We start from the raw sequence: 14121 nt of genomic DNA on the forward strand, positions 1-14121 counted from the left end.
AAATCATCATTGATCATGTACGTATAATGTATGGGTAGCAACGAAATTGAAGCACTTCAAAAAAATTGAATAAGCTTCATTTCAAAACCTACAAGATAAATAAATCGATTAAATACGCTACTCCTTTTGACTTAATTTGTAAGACATTTTTTTAATTAAGTCTGCAGATTTAAAAATAAAAAATAAAAAAAGCATGCGAGCGTGACAACAAAATTACTGTTAAAAATTAAAACAAAAAAGACCATAGTCAGCTTTTTAAATGTAGATTTATGATAGATAGATTTAATAAGCTACTCTTTCCAATCTTTAATATAAGGCAAAGTTAACTAATTTTACATTTATTAAGAAATGGTAACTATATTTTTAAAATTATTTAAAATATATAATACTCCAATTTAGTCTTTTGTAATTAATAACCATGATAAATTATTTTGTGAAAATTCAAATGATAATAAATAAATAAGGAGTAAAATTGAGAACATTAATCATTCTAATTTTGCTTTATATATGAAGGACAAAAAACATTTAAAATTTATCTTATGTTAAAAACCGGAGGAAATATAAGTGTAATCAGACCCAAAATTTATTATCATCACTATTTTTTTAGTGGGAAATAATTAATCAAATAGCTGATGATTTTGGTTGTGCTTAACTAAAGACAAGGCTAAGCATCCACATATCATTGCTATACGTGCTCTCCCCATTCACTTTTGATGCAATCCTCTTTTCAATGTCCTGTTTTTACTGATTCTTCTATCATCTGGTTTTGTTATTTTCGGTTCAGTGTTTGAAACTTTACGTTTAAAAAATAGTGATTTTGCTGTACCGAGCAAGGAGGTCAGAATTACACGTGAAGTTCTCGTGATTCAAAACAACATTGCCTACGATTTAATCAACATATACGCCAATTTAATTCTTTGTTATTATTATGACTCTAGCTTTTTCAAGCCATGTTTACACATCGATGTTTCTTTATTAAGGAACAAAATGACTCGTTTTGAGAGGATCTGAGTTCCAAAAATGTAAAGAAGTCCATGTGGGAGAATCAGTAAATCAGATTTACAGTGTTTTTTCTTGACTGGAAACTCGAGCTGCTATGTGTTAAACTATTTCAAGTTTTTTTTTTTTTTTGGTAGAATATTTCAAGTTATATGTACTGCTTTAGTAGTCTTGTACGCGTGTCACGTTTCACATTGAGCTGTCATGGAGACAAAAAAACAATAGTGAAAATGATAACTAGGACCTAAAAAATTAATTTAAAAACAGTTAGGTTCCTATAAAAATTATTGAAAGATGCTTTGCAAATATTGATTCACAAACTTGTTATGGAGGAATCTCAATTTCACATAATTAAGAGCAACCTATAAAACTGTAGCGTTTGATTTGCAATGTACACTTCCATATTTATAACCTCCTTTAGAAAAATTTTTTAGAACTTACAACAACAACAACAACAACAACAAGCCTTTATCCCACTAGGTGGGGTCGGCTACATGGATTGCAAGACGCCATTGTGCTCTATCATTTATTAAGCTTTTAGAAATATTATTAATTAAGAGATCACGTTCAACAACTTCCAAGAGTGTTCTCTTAGGCCTTCCTCTACCTCTCTTAATCGGACTCAAAGTTATATGTTCCACTCTTCTCACTGGTGCCTCCCTTGGTCTTCTTTGTACATGCCCAAACCATCTCAACCGATTTTCTACCATTTTTTCCTCAATAGGTGCCACCCTCACTTTTTCACGTATGTGCTCATTTCGAATTTTATCTTTACGTGTATGTCCGCACATTCATCGTAACATTCTCATCTCTGCTACTCCAACTTTATGCTCTTGCTGTCCTGTTAGAGCCCAGCATTCACTACTATATAACATTGCCGGTCTGATAGCAGTACGATAAAACTTTCCTTTAAGTTTATTAGGCACCCTACGGTCACAAATAACTCCTTTAGCTTTTCTCCAATTAAACCACCCAGCTTGAATTCTATGTGAAATATCTCCACTGAAATATCTCCAATTTTTTAGAACTTAATAGTTATTAAATTGATCTTCTAGGACCTATGTGTCATTCCCAAAACAATATTTAGAGCTGAGGTATAACTTTCCCCTTTTCATCATATCTATTCACTTTTCACTGCGCTCAAGGTTTGTGAGGCAAGATTAGAATGTTACTACCTAATTGCTATATTTGAGGATCGAGTGTCTCATTGAAAATATGAAACAACTCTTTCAAGTTTGAAATAAGAGTCTTCAATGTGTTTTCACTAAGTCCTGAAGCTTTTCTATGCAACAAGTTATATGTTAATCTTTTAAATTAAATTTTGTTCTTATCCCTAATTTGTAGAAGTGTACACAGAATGCTTCACCACAAGTAATTAGAAAGGTTAATAACTGTTTATGGGGTAATGAAAGTTTGGCACTATGAACCTACTCCATCCAGTCCAATATAAGCAACTTTTAACAAAAATTTGCATAACAATAAAATTCTTATTCATGTGAAAATATGTATTAGCTTTCATTTTTACTCTTAATTTTAATTTATGATGAATGAAAAGAAGATCGTAAATATATAAACACAAGAATCCAAGTTACTAATACAAGAATAAAATGAGATTTTTTTTACAAATACCAAATTACTTATATTTTAGACTGGAGAAAGTAAGTTACATGTTAAGACAAGGAAAAGGTGAGATAAAGTTGAAAAGTTTGTAACCATGCAGGAAGAAGATGGATCAAAAGCATGCTTAGTTTTGCATTGAAAATCACTAAGGCCAAAATGACAAAAATACTCAAGAAGTTATCAGCAAAAAATATCTAGTAACTTAAAGTAACAAAAAAATGCATGAGTGCTCATAAAATTATTTTTTTCAAATTATTTATGACCAAATCATGAAATTTCATATCCACCGCATTATATGACGATCAACGACTCTGAGATTTAACAGTTTGGTAATAAATGCAATGAAAAAATGATTTCATGAAAACTTGTGCACTATTCTCTACTTTAGATTACTGGATACTTTTGGCAGATGATTTCTTAAATATTTTTGCCTCCTTGTCCAATCACTCAACTCATGGGTTAGATGGAAGCAAGTAACTACCAGCTTCCACCAAAACCATGATAAATTGAGGGAAAAAAGAGAAATTGTTTTTTTTTGGGGGGGGGGGGGAGTAATCATTGTATTCTGACCTACTAAGCTGTCATATTTACAATCATGTGTGCAAGACAAATAATTAAAGGAAAATAACTACAGGTTATATTGCCTAATCATAGTCTAGTCAGACCTAATCACATGCAATCATGTACAATGTCAATAAATATCAAATCAAATCAAATCTGATTTTCAACAACTCTAGTGGCACGCACCAAGTCTGTAATTCAATCATGATTCTACATTTTTTGCAGAGTAGGATCATGTTTTGAAATTTCAAGTAAAAAGATAATCCATGGCCATGAGATTTACAAATTCCAGTCCTTAATTTGCGCAAAACAAGAGAGAAAACTGTCCCAAAATCAGGACAAGACCTATTTATGCTCTCTGAAGTCCGAAGTCCGAAGTCTCAGGGAGCAAAGGGTTTTAATTTATTCCGGGAACTGAGAAACTAGGATAAAGCTAGCTAGAAGGAATATCGAGAAAAGTGACATTTTTACATATCAAGTTTCTTCTCATTCAACACCTTTACAATATATACTACATTACAATTTATAGAATTTACACCAGCGGTCAAAAGATTCCTGACATGTTTTCAACAGATTCTAGTGACCTCCCCCCCTAATTTTTCTTCTTGCATATTAGTTAACACCAATCTATTATATATGAAGACAATTAAATTGTATACATGCTAGAGACAAAATTTTCAACAAAATAGTGGATTATGTGTATACGTATTTATAGTATTCATTCTTGCCTGGGGATCCATCTGCTCCACCATAGGCTTTTCCTGCGTTGGTTAAGCTCATCCATACTCTCATTCAACGTTTTTATAATTTTCCTCTGAAGTTTGAGAGCTGAGGCTAAAGCATTTCTTTGTGCGCTATTCTTCTTTGGTTTTATTTCCTACAAGATGAAAAAGAGAAATTAGCTTATATGATAACGACTGTAGCAGAAAGATTAATTTCTCAATTTGACCAAACTACAATTTGGGTCTTTGAGAGATGCAAGTTTCATCAATTTTGCACGTAGAAAACAATTACCAACTCCCAAAATTTAAGATTCAGACTATCGCCCAGACATGAGTTTTGTTAAATATCAGCTGAATCCACAACAGTGTTTGATGTCAAATGATGGTAATTATCATTTAAGGACCAAATTGAGAGAACATGAATCTCTCAGGGACCCAATGGCAGTTTACTCTTTCAAAAGTTAGTCAAGATACAGACTCTTAGTTCCTGGAGCTGAGCTTCAGTAAATCCTCCAACTTGTGAGGTTCCAGATTTTGCCATGAGCTGAATAATCCATTTGGCTGCTTCTCCATAATCCTGCTGCGTTGCTCGTAAGAGCTGCAGTCTTAGATTTTGCATGAAAGATAGTGCCAACAAGCCTTCCCTGTCAAAATAGGGATGAGCTAATGCTGCTTTTGCACTGAGTCGTTGCCGTGCTTTATAACGGACCATTGATGTCAGAAGCTCCCACCCTATTCCGCCATCTAAATCCAGAAGCTCAAAGCCTCTCCTTAGTTCAGGACCACAACGAGGTTCTACACTTCTTCTCCACGCAACCAAGTCATAGTCACACCTCTTCAACTGACGTTTAAATTGTATGAGACAATTATCAGAGCGTAATCCAGGGAATGCCTGTAAAAAAAAAAAAAAGAAGAAGAAGCGTGTAAGTACCAAAAAAACATCATAAAATTCTACAAAAGTGTAAAAACAATTTTACAGGAAAAACTACTATTTGCAGTCTTCTCGTAATTGACATGGCATATTCTTCTTTTAGCAAAATATCATATGAAATCTGTTAATTTCTTAGGGAAACCCAGATTAAGAGTTATAAGCAAACAAAGCCAATCATGAAGAAACATATAACCCTATTAAAGAAATCTTACAGTGACGTGTGTCTGACATGTTATTTATTCATCATGGGTTTGATATATCAGTCTTCTATAACCCATGTTTACCTTATAATTTTTCATAGAACTTGACTAGTTTAGTTTTAATAACAATAGCAAAATCTAGTCATCAGTTATTTGACACTCACCATTTGAAGAAATATTAGGCCAGCACTATAGATATCAAATCTGTCCGGCAGATTCAACTGTTTAAGATAAAAGAGGACTATTGTAAGCAACATAAGACATTACATGTGAAAGTGAGCTATCCTAATTCCAAACACATGGATGGTCCATAATATATGCTTTGACCTGCCATAGGACCGGGGAAAGTGCAGTTGCAACCGGAGCTGAGGGTGCAGAGGGAGTTTGTGTGCTCATTATGTACTGCTCTGGGGCAGCATATCTGAAAGTAAACATCATGAATTGCATACGGTAGGACATGGTGTAAACGGTCTGACAAATATGAGGCATGTTTGATAATTATAATTTTATTTTATTGAGGAACCAAACTGGTGGTTACTAAAATGGTGGTTTGATTTTATTCTACTGAAAACTATAAGAAATATTAATTATTATTGCCGACTCTCTTGATTGGTAACCCTATTTCCCTGTCAAAAAAAATATATTAATATCATCTAGAATTACACTAACTATTTCATTGCTTAGACTTCAATTAAATGATCTTTGAGAAGTATGTGTAACCTTGATTTTTCACCTAAAAAAAATCAGAGTGCATAGGACCCACATGCTAGCCAGCAATAAATACCAATCCAGTAAAACATAAACCCTTCTCCACCTGATGATGCCTCAATGTAAACATAAACCTTTTATTCAAATCTAGACAAAGCCTAGGGATGATATCCAAAGACATCCACATCAGGGGACACTTTAAAAATAAATTGAGTAAATATAAAAGAAGAATTTCTATTGATAACTATGCCCTGCGCATGACATAGAAACACCATCAGTGGAATAAGTTTGAGATCAGTTGTTTACCTTTATCACTTATGTTTTAGGGGGGAAAAAATACCTTGGATCCAACAGAAACTCGTTAGGAATATAGTTGATGCCAACCCGCAAATCTGCTGCAGCACCAAGATCAATAATCTTGAATGTACGAGATCCTGATCCCATGGTTTAAAGAAAGTTAGACCTTCACCAGATTAGGGCTATTCTTTTGATTGTACAAATCTTTACATGTGCTACAAGAATTTGGACTTGTATGTAGACTCAAATTCTCTTAAATGTAGTAGACAAAAATTTTAAAGAATTTGTTATGACACATACTTGAAGAATTTATAATATATTAGTATTTACCTTCAGAGAAAATAATATTCTGGGGCTTAATATCCCTATGCACGATACCAGTTGAGTGAAGACCATCCAATGCAAACAAGATCTGCCCCATAATTGTTTGAAGTATTCTATTTTCTCTCTCCAATCCCTTAGGCAAGTCCTGGACCTTGCCCAGAATCATTGTTTCAACCTGAAATTCTTTAGTGGCCATCACTAAGGCTGTTATTGGAGAATTCAAGATATAATGGTTGTTCATTGATGAAAGACTGAAAATGGACGGATTCCTCCCCTTACAGTTGCCAGCAGACAAGAAGTGCTTCTTTTTTATTCATTTTACGACCATGACTAGTTATACAAATTCTGGTAGAAAAGTAAGCCTTAAAAGGTAAAAACTAATCAAGTGTAATATACTGATAAGAGAGACAACCAACATTATATGGAAACTCTTTGCTCAGCATTAGGTCTGCCAGAGTAGCATCCCCTTCAAACTTCCATATAAGCCAGTATTCACCACCCTTCTTCCCAGAATTCTGCAAAAATTTTGTGAGAAAAATTCCGGTCACAAGAACAAAACTAAAAGTGCAAAAGGATGGTTGTGAGAATATCTTTGATCTGTTCATAAACGATACAATAGTAATACCCTCAATTCTTATGGTAGAAGTAGTAGTCTTATAAGAGCAACACCTCAAGGAAACCATAAACATAATCAGCACAGCTATTTGCACAAGCTCTTCGAACACGCTCATTCATCCAAATTTCCACTGCGCCATATTCAGTAGCCTTCTTCAAGACCAAGTCACCTTCCTTCCAGAGAGAACTAAAATACATCAGTCAACATTCTAGAACCGGACCAGTCCAAGACATTGCAAATGAAAAATAGGAAAACTCTAAAGTGATGAACTAATGGTAATGTAATAATCAAAAGAGAAACCTTAACCGCTTAACAACAGGTGAGTGGTTAATTAAACCAATATGTAGCATTTGCTTTAAAATTTTCTCCAAGGAAAGTGTAATACCTTTGAAGAGGGCTTCTTGGTCGATGAAACCCTGTAAACTACTCCAAACGATCCCTCACCCAACTTCTTCCCTAGGACAAAGTCATCCTGTTTCAAGGAACTGTTAGGCTAAATTGCAGTTTAATCTCTCTAATTTACTCAAGAGAACAACTAAGTCAACATCAAAATCAGCACTTGTACTTCTAATCTATGTTGAAACAACTTCATTAACTTCAATGAGATCAATATCACACCTCTAATCAATAGACACGTGAATTCTATATTATGCAAATTATCAAGATTATTACTTTTTAACAGTCTTAATTAATAATTAGAAAGGTAGTATTGTTTAAATTAATATTAGAAGAATTAAATTCCTCCTACAAAAAAATAAAATAGAGGGACAACATAGCTCCCATTGAAATTAGACAGTCTAAACTGACCTAAATATTCAAATCAACCCCAGAAACAATACTGTGTCCAGATTCAAATAAAGTTCCTGAAATGTGGCTCGGTTTTTTTTTTTTCCATTAAAAAAAAAAGTTTCCTAAAAAGTGCCTTCAAGTTCTCCAATTAAAACATAAAGCTCACTGAAAAGAATCATTAAGTTTGACCATTGCAAACTCATCTTCAATTCACTGACCTTTTTATAAGTAGGTCTGAACAATCTTTCAACAAAGGCAAGAACAAACATGTCATAGAAACCAGGGGCCACACCAGGCGTAGCCCAGAGGTAGGACACAGCACCCAGAGCCAAAACCACCCCAGGAGCTGTAATCGTCAAGCCATTCGACTTTGGAAGAGTGCTTCTGTAGATTATATCGCCGCACTCCATGACCGTGCAAGGAAGCCCAACCCCGACGCCCACAAACAAGTGGTGAATCGAATCAAGCCATTCGCCTCCTAATGCGCAGGCCACGAACGATTTAGGGTTCGGTGTTGTGATTCCTCCACTGCAATGGGATTCTGTAACGGAGGGTTTATTTCGAAGTTTTTGACCCAAAAAGAGCGACTTCTTGTTGTGGTTGGAGTGGTTGGGTCTTTGAAGCTTCGTCACTCCCACACCTATTCCTCGAGCGGCAGCAACGGTGGCCATTTCAGTTTCAAAGAAAGAAATGCCAAAGGCTTGGTTTGTGGTGGTGTGAGAATAGAGCAAGGAGGAGTTCCAGTGAGACTCTGCTTCTAATTTCGGCCACAAGATCACATTTTTTGTTTTATTTTATTATTTATTATTTGCATGATTCTTCAAACTATTTTTGGCGGTTATTTCTGGTATTCACGCGGACGGAGAGGATTTGGAACTTTTAGAATTGGATTGAGGATTAATATCCACCACGCGTTGCACGTAAAGATATAGATTTGGGCTGGGCATATTATGACCGACTGTATATGGTCTCTTATCCAAACTCGTTTGCAAATTGTTTTTTTTTTTGGGCCCGCTTTCTTCTTTGAGGACAACATTTGTAGCATGAGATGCATTGCTTTATTAGGCTGGAAAAATTCCTGTTTCAACTTTGGTTTGACCAGCAACTGGTTAGGTCAGCAGACCGAAATTTAAATTCTCATTGCAAAAAATTCTGGTGCCTGACTATACCTATAGGTAATAAAAAAAAAATTTGGTTTAACTACTGTCATTACACCATATGTCAATGTGATAAACTTTTTTTAAAAGACGAATTGATTTATTAATCAAAAGAGATGACAAAGGCTGGTCAGTATAATATACTCGTTTCATCATCCACCTCCAGAGTTGGTAATTCAAGCAAGAGAAATTTGTAAAAAACGTTCATATAACCAAATTGACTTTAACACTCTCAAGCTACAAGCTTATTTAGGTTGCCATGACAACATTTTAAAAATTTAATTTAGAGAAAATTAATGTTAATTGATAATTAATGATTATTGATATGTTGAAATGAAGATTGATGATCACTTGTTGGTGTGCTTGGGCTTATTGAAGGCTCTATTTAATTAATATAGGTACTCTTTTTCTAGTAAAACTAAGATTTAAGGTGATTATAAATTTAAATTCTCATACATGCTTGTTGTTTGTAATTATGAGTTTGTGAAATACTACAGCGTATTTTGATATGAAAAATATATGTATTTATGTTTCAGAAAATATTATAAAGTTATACCATATGATGTTAACAAAATGATTTGGTTGTAAAATAACGTGAGGCTCAAGCATGTTGATGATTGATACTATAGTTAAGCCTTTTGAAATTCGAAGCACCAAAATGCCCCGGCAAGCAATCCAAAAAAGCACATCCCAAGGTACTTGTTTGGTACAGTCCTTTTCTGTTTTCTCCCAAAGCTTTCATAAAGGTCCCATTTAATAGATTACTTTTATTAAATTAAGGGGGTCATTGTATGTGCCAATATATTATGATTTGAGGTGTATTTGGATGTCAGTTTGTGTTAAAAATAGGGAGTGATTGACCAAAAACTGATAGAGGAAAGAGACAAATAAGATTAACGAAATAACACTACATCTTAATTTAAAATTTTAATACTTAAGTTTATAAATTATTTTTTTTGTTTTATATTAACTATTAAACTCAACTTTATTTAATATAGAATTTTTCATATTTGATTAAATTTACTTACACTTGGACAACCTAATAATCTCTCCCTCAAGTATGAGTTCATAAACTCTCCATATCAAAGACACTCTGAACACTAAGTTCTCATTTTTTTAGGGTCAGTTCAAGTTTCAAAAGGTGTAACACATATAAGTCCCAATTGAAACAAGGCCAATCCCATTTTGAACTTCAAGCGTGTGAGAGATAACAGGCTTATAGATCTCGGGTGAAATTGGGCTCTAATATCACTTGTTAGAAATGAGGAACAATCACTTAAGAATGAGAGAAGAGGAGAGATGAGCAAGATTAGTGAAAAGATATCACATCTTAACTCAAAATCTCAAGACTTAAGTTTATAGGTCATTTATTTTTATTTTATATTAGTTATTAAGCTCAACTTTATCCGATACAAGACTTTCTATATTTGCTTAAATTTACTCACACTTAAATAACCTATCGGTTTGAAAGACCTAATTCAGATTTTATTGAATGCTTGTTTGGTTGCTTTGGCTAAACTGAATGGTTCTCCTTAAACCGAGGTATTTTCCAACAAGTAATAGATTACTTTTATTAAAAATAGATTTCCTAAATTGATTTTTTCTTTTAAAAAAAATGAAATATGAAGCTTCATTGCATTAGAATCAAGATTGCATCAAGTAGGTATAGCTATTTAATCACCATCCACCGGATTCATATGTACTCAAAGGTATTTAATGTATAGCTATTTTTACAAGTTATTTCGTGTTAAAAATTTAATTATTAATCACTTTTTTAAATTTTATTCTTTCACAATTTGCTCGAAAAATAGTAAAATGTTGTAAACGAGAAAATAAATATTTTTAAAGACAATATATTTAATTGAATAAATTGAAATTTTTTAAAGCAAATTAATAATTTAATTATTATTTTTATTTTAGCGAAGTAGTTAAACTCCAAAAGCAACTTGTATATAAGATTGAAGTGAATATTTTAAGTTGTTGACTTTATCACAGTCAACTTCTCTACTGTGATCTCTCCATCTCCAAGCTAAGCCTCTCAAAATTTAAGATTTTTTTTTTTTGTGAACTAGAAGACATACTATGATTAGATCTCCTTATCAATTTTCTTACAAATTTTCAAGACCAAAACTCCTTCGTACAGTGACATATGTATCATAAGATAAAACAATCATACAATATAATCACTAATTGTTCAAAATGAAACAGTCATATACAATATAATCACTTAATTTTCAAAATGATCAAGAATAAATTAAACAATTATATTGTACAATTATTTTTCGGTCATTCCCCGAGCTCCTGGAAGCAGACAAGATCACAAGAATATAGCGGCACCTATTTGTGTCTATTGGTACACCGTACATACCATCTTACGTCACCGTTTTGTCTCAGCAACCTTCTTTTCAGTTTCTTCGCACCTACGTGTCCTCTCTCGTCTTTTCACTCTCTGCGCCTCGCAGCTCACAGCTTCGCTCCACTCCAGTCCAGTGTCCTGTCCACTGATCAAACTCGCAAGTGAACAACATACAAAAGGTTAAGTGACTCGGCGGTGGCAGCGGTGGCGCGTGGTGAACGTCGTTGTCATCGGCTAGCTGTCAGAGAACAACCGAGCGTGACGGAACAGATCGTAGGGAGCCCACAAGCTATCCAACGGGCACGGCCTTTTCGAGTCAAGCCTCAGCCATGGCTTCCCCTTGCCGCTCCAGTGAAGCAGGCTCACCGGTCCGGGATGAAGATCTCTGCACAAACCTTCCAGATTGTCCCCACCCAGCCCGTGTTGGTTCCACCGGTGCTCCACCCTCTCGACTTCGCCGGCGAACACCAGTAAGAACGGCGGCAGAGAACCCAGCTCGTAGATCCTGTACCGCTTCTGAATCTTCATCCAGTTCTCCAGCTTCTCCGTGTACTTTCCTTCCCTCCATTTCCACAGATCGATCACCATGACGCCGGTGTTGAAATAGCATGGCTTCCGTCCTCGAAACGACGCCGCATAGCTCGGATTGGACCAGAACTTGGGAGTGAAGTAATTGGTGAGGTTAGCGTGACAATACTCAGGCGCGCCAAGTACACGCGTCCCCAAATCGATGTTCCAGAGCTTTGCCACGTCATCCACCACGATCAGATCAGAATCGAAGTAGATTATCCGGCGAACTCCGGCCGGTAGGAGATCAGCGAGATACATCCTCGCGTAATTGAGAGGCTGATCGAGAGCTCGGCGAATGGAGTAGGAGATCTTCCCCTTGACGAGGTTTGAATCGAAGTGGTACAGATGGAACTTGAGGTACGGGAACGTCGAAGTGATGACCCGGCGAAGCTCCGAACGACGGCGCGTCGTGGCAATGAAGTGGAATACCACATTCTCGGGGCAAGATGAGTGCTGGAGAACGGAGAATACGCCGGCGATGGAACCACGGAGATAAGTGGCATCTAGAGTCATCGCAATGTGTTTCACGGACGGATTAATGTGAGCTCGATCGTCGAGAGCAGACCCCGCCGTTCTGAGACACTCCCTTCCATTGCGGAATGCTGGTGCCTCCCTGAACACCGGAAGCTCTCCGTTGCCGTGAGACGCAGGGACAACCACGACGGCGACGAGGAAGACAGTAATAGTGACAGTGTGGCAACGGATTGTCGGTAGCATGGTGGAGTGCGTTGCGAAGAGATAAGAGCAAGAGAGAGAGAAAGCGCGAGAAGGCATTTTGGTACCCTAAAAGGTTAAGGGCAGTTTTGGAATTTCTTGAAGATAATTCGAATTGGTGGGGTATTGTGGGGCCCGCGAAAACAAAATGGTTGGATGCCAGTCTGGAAAGACGCGTGAATGTGGAATTGAGGATTGCGAGTTTAGGCTTCAAGTGAGTGTTCATGTTCATGTTGGAATTGTGGAGCGGCGATTCATCGTAGTCGTAGATATTGGTGTATGAACAGGAACATAAACGTGTCCGGTCGTTTAATGATGATTGGTGATCGCGTGTGCGACCAATGAACGGCTGGGATCTGATCTGCCACTGACAAATGCAATACTAGACGCCACGGAGCTAAAATTCAAGAGCACCTCAGATTCTTTGCCAAGGATTTTAAAGGACAATGACAACCTAAGTTTAGCCATGGTCATAGGGTACAATGTCTTAATTAAGAAGCACTAGCACGCTCAATAATTAAATTAAAGTGGACAAATTTAAAAAAATATATAATAAAATTTTTAATAATTTAATTTTTTAAAATATTATAATTTCATTAAAATTTTCATGTTAATAAATTTTAAATTAAAAATATTATTTTATTTTTTAATAAGTTATAATTTCTCATTCAATTTTTATAATTTTTTAAATAATATTATTATTTTTTAAATAAAAATTGTAAATAAGATTTATTATTTTAAAAATTTATTTTTTAATAATTAAAATTATATTTGACAAGCCATGATTTTTGTTTAACTCTTACTATTTACATAACAAAAATTATTATTCTTTAAATAGAAGTTATTATTAGGATTTGTTATTTTTAATAAAGATAAAATATTTTTTTAATTTAAAATTTATTGACACATAATTTTTCAAGGATTTCATTAAAATTATAGCATTTTAATGAATCAAATTATTATTTATATAATTTAAAAAAATTATTATTTTTTTATTATTCTAAAAATATTCGAATTCTTATATATCACTTTTTCCTTAAAAAGTAAAAACATTCTAATGGAAGTGTGACACACATCGAAGTCATCAAAGTTGATACGAGAAGCAATGGAATCAGGGACAAATACAAGGCAGCATCTTAGGTCATGTTTGGTAGTACTGAATTGATAAGGTAAAAATGAAATAGAGGGAGAATTATAATTTAAGCATGTTTGTTATGTAGGAGTTGCAATTCTCAAAAATTTTGATTTTACCAAAAATGCTATAATACAATTCTATCATAAAGACCCTAAGGTCTCGTTTGGTATGATGGAAGAGTTTTTAATGAAATCGGATTCGAAATCAAAATTTATACGAATTATTATATATCACTTTTTCACTAAAAAGTACAAAAATTCTAACGGAAGCGTGACACGCATCTAAGCCATCAAAGTTGATATGAGAAGCAATGGAATTAGGGGTAGATACAAGGTAACACCTTAGGTCATGTTTGGTAGGATTAAATTGATAGTGTGAAAATGAAATAGAGAGGGAATTATAATTTAAACATGTTTGTTATG

General features: G+C 34.8%; 2 protein-coding genes across 2 annotated transcripts; both read right to left on the reverse strand.

Annotated features, from left to right (window-relative positions):
* Nucleotides 1–3595: 3595 nt before the first annotated feature.
* On the reverse strand, nucleotides 3596–8537 carry LOC129321792 (serine/threonine-protein kinase STN7, chloroplastic-like). The gene is made up of 10 exons (XM_054967684.1): nucleotides 7986–8537; nucleotides 7364–7450; nucleotides 7032–7151; nucleotides 6779–6877; nucleotides 6369–6537; nucleotides 6082–6175; nucleotides 5361–5454; nucleotides 5198–5254; nucleotides 4381–4794; nucleotides 3596–4057 (listed from the first exon to the last, which is right to left on the reverse strand). Exons 1-10 carry the CDS (start codon nucleotides 8436–8438, stop codon nucleotides 3899–3901), a joined length of 1746 nt encoding a protein of 581 aa, XP_054823659.1. The 5' UTR covers nucleotides 8439–8537; the 3' UTR covers nucleotides 3596–3898.
* Nucleotides 8538–11151: 2614 nt separating this feature from the next.
* Nucleotides 11152–12587, reverse strand: LOC129323031 (probable galacturonosyltransferase-like 3). Its single transcript, XM_054969569.1, has one exon. The coding sequence runs from the start codon at nucleotides 12565–12567 to the stop codon at nucleotides 11515–11517; it is 1053 nt and encodes a 350-aa protein (XP_054825544.1). The 5' UTR covers nucleotides 12568–12587; the 3' UTR covers nucleotides 11152–11514.
* Between the last annotated feature and the right edge of the window lie 1534 nt (nucleotides 12588–14121).

The sequence above is a fragment of the Prosopis cineraria genome, unplaced genomic scaffold (assembly GCF_029017545.1).
Source record: "Prosopis cineraria cultivar Desert tree isolate PC_DT_omini unplaced genomic scaffold, ASM2901754v1 PC10, whole genome shotgun sequence".
Taxonomy (NCBI): Eukaryota; Viridiplantae; Streptophyta; class Magnoliopsida; order Fabales; family Fabaceae; genus Prosopis; species Prosopis cineraria.

Coding starts and splice junctions, on each gene's coding strand:
- LOC129321792 (XM_054967684.1), bottom strand. CDS start 8,438: ATGGCCACCGTTGCTGCCGCTCGAGGAATAGGTGTGGGAGTGACGAAG. Junction 7,152..7,363: donor CCAAGAAGCCCTCTTCAAAG/GTATTACACTTT, acceptor TCTCTCTGGAAG/GAAGGTGACTTGGTCTTGAA. Junction 4,058..4,380: donor CTCAGCTCCAGGAACTAAGA/GTCTGTATCTTG, acceptor TTCATCTTGTAG/GAAATAAAACCAAAGAAGAA.
- LOC129323031 (XM_054969569.1), bottom strand. CDS start 12,567: ATGCTACCGACAATCCGTTGCCACACTGTCACTATTACTGTCTTCCTC.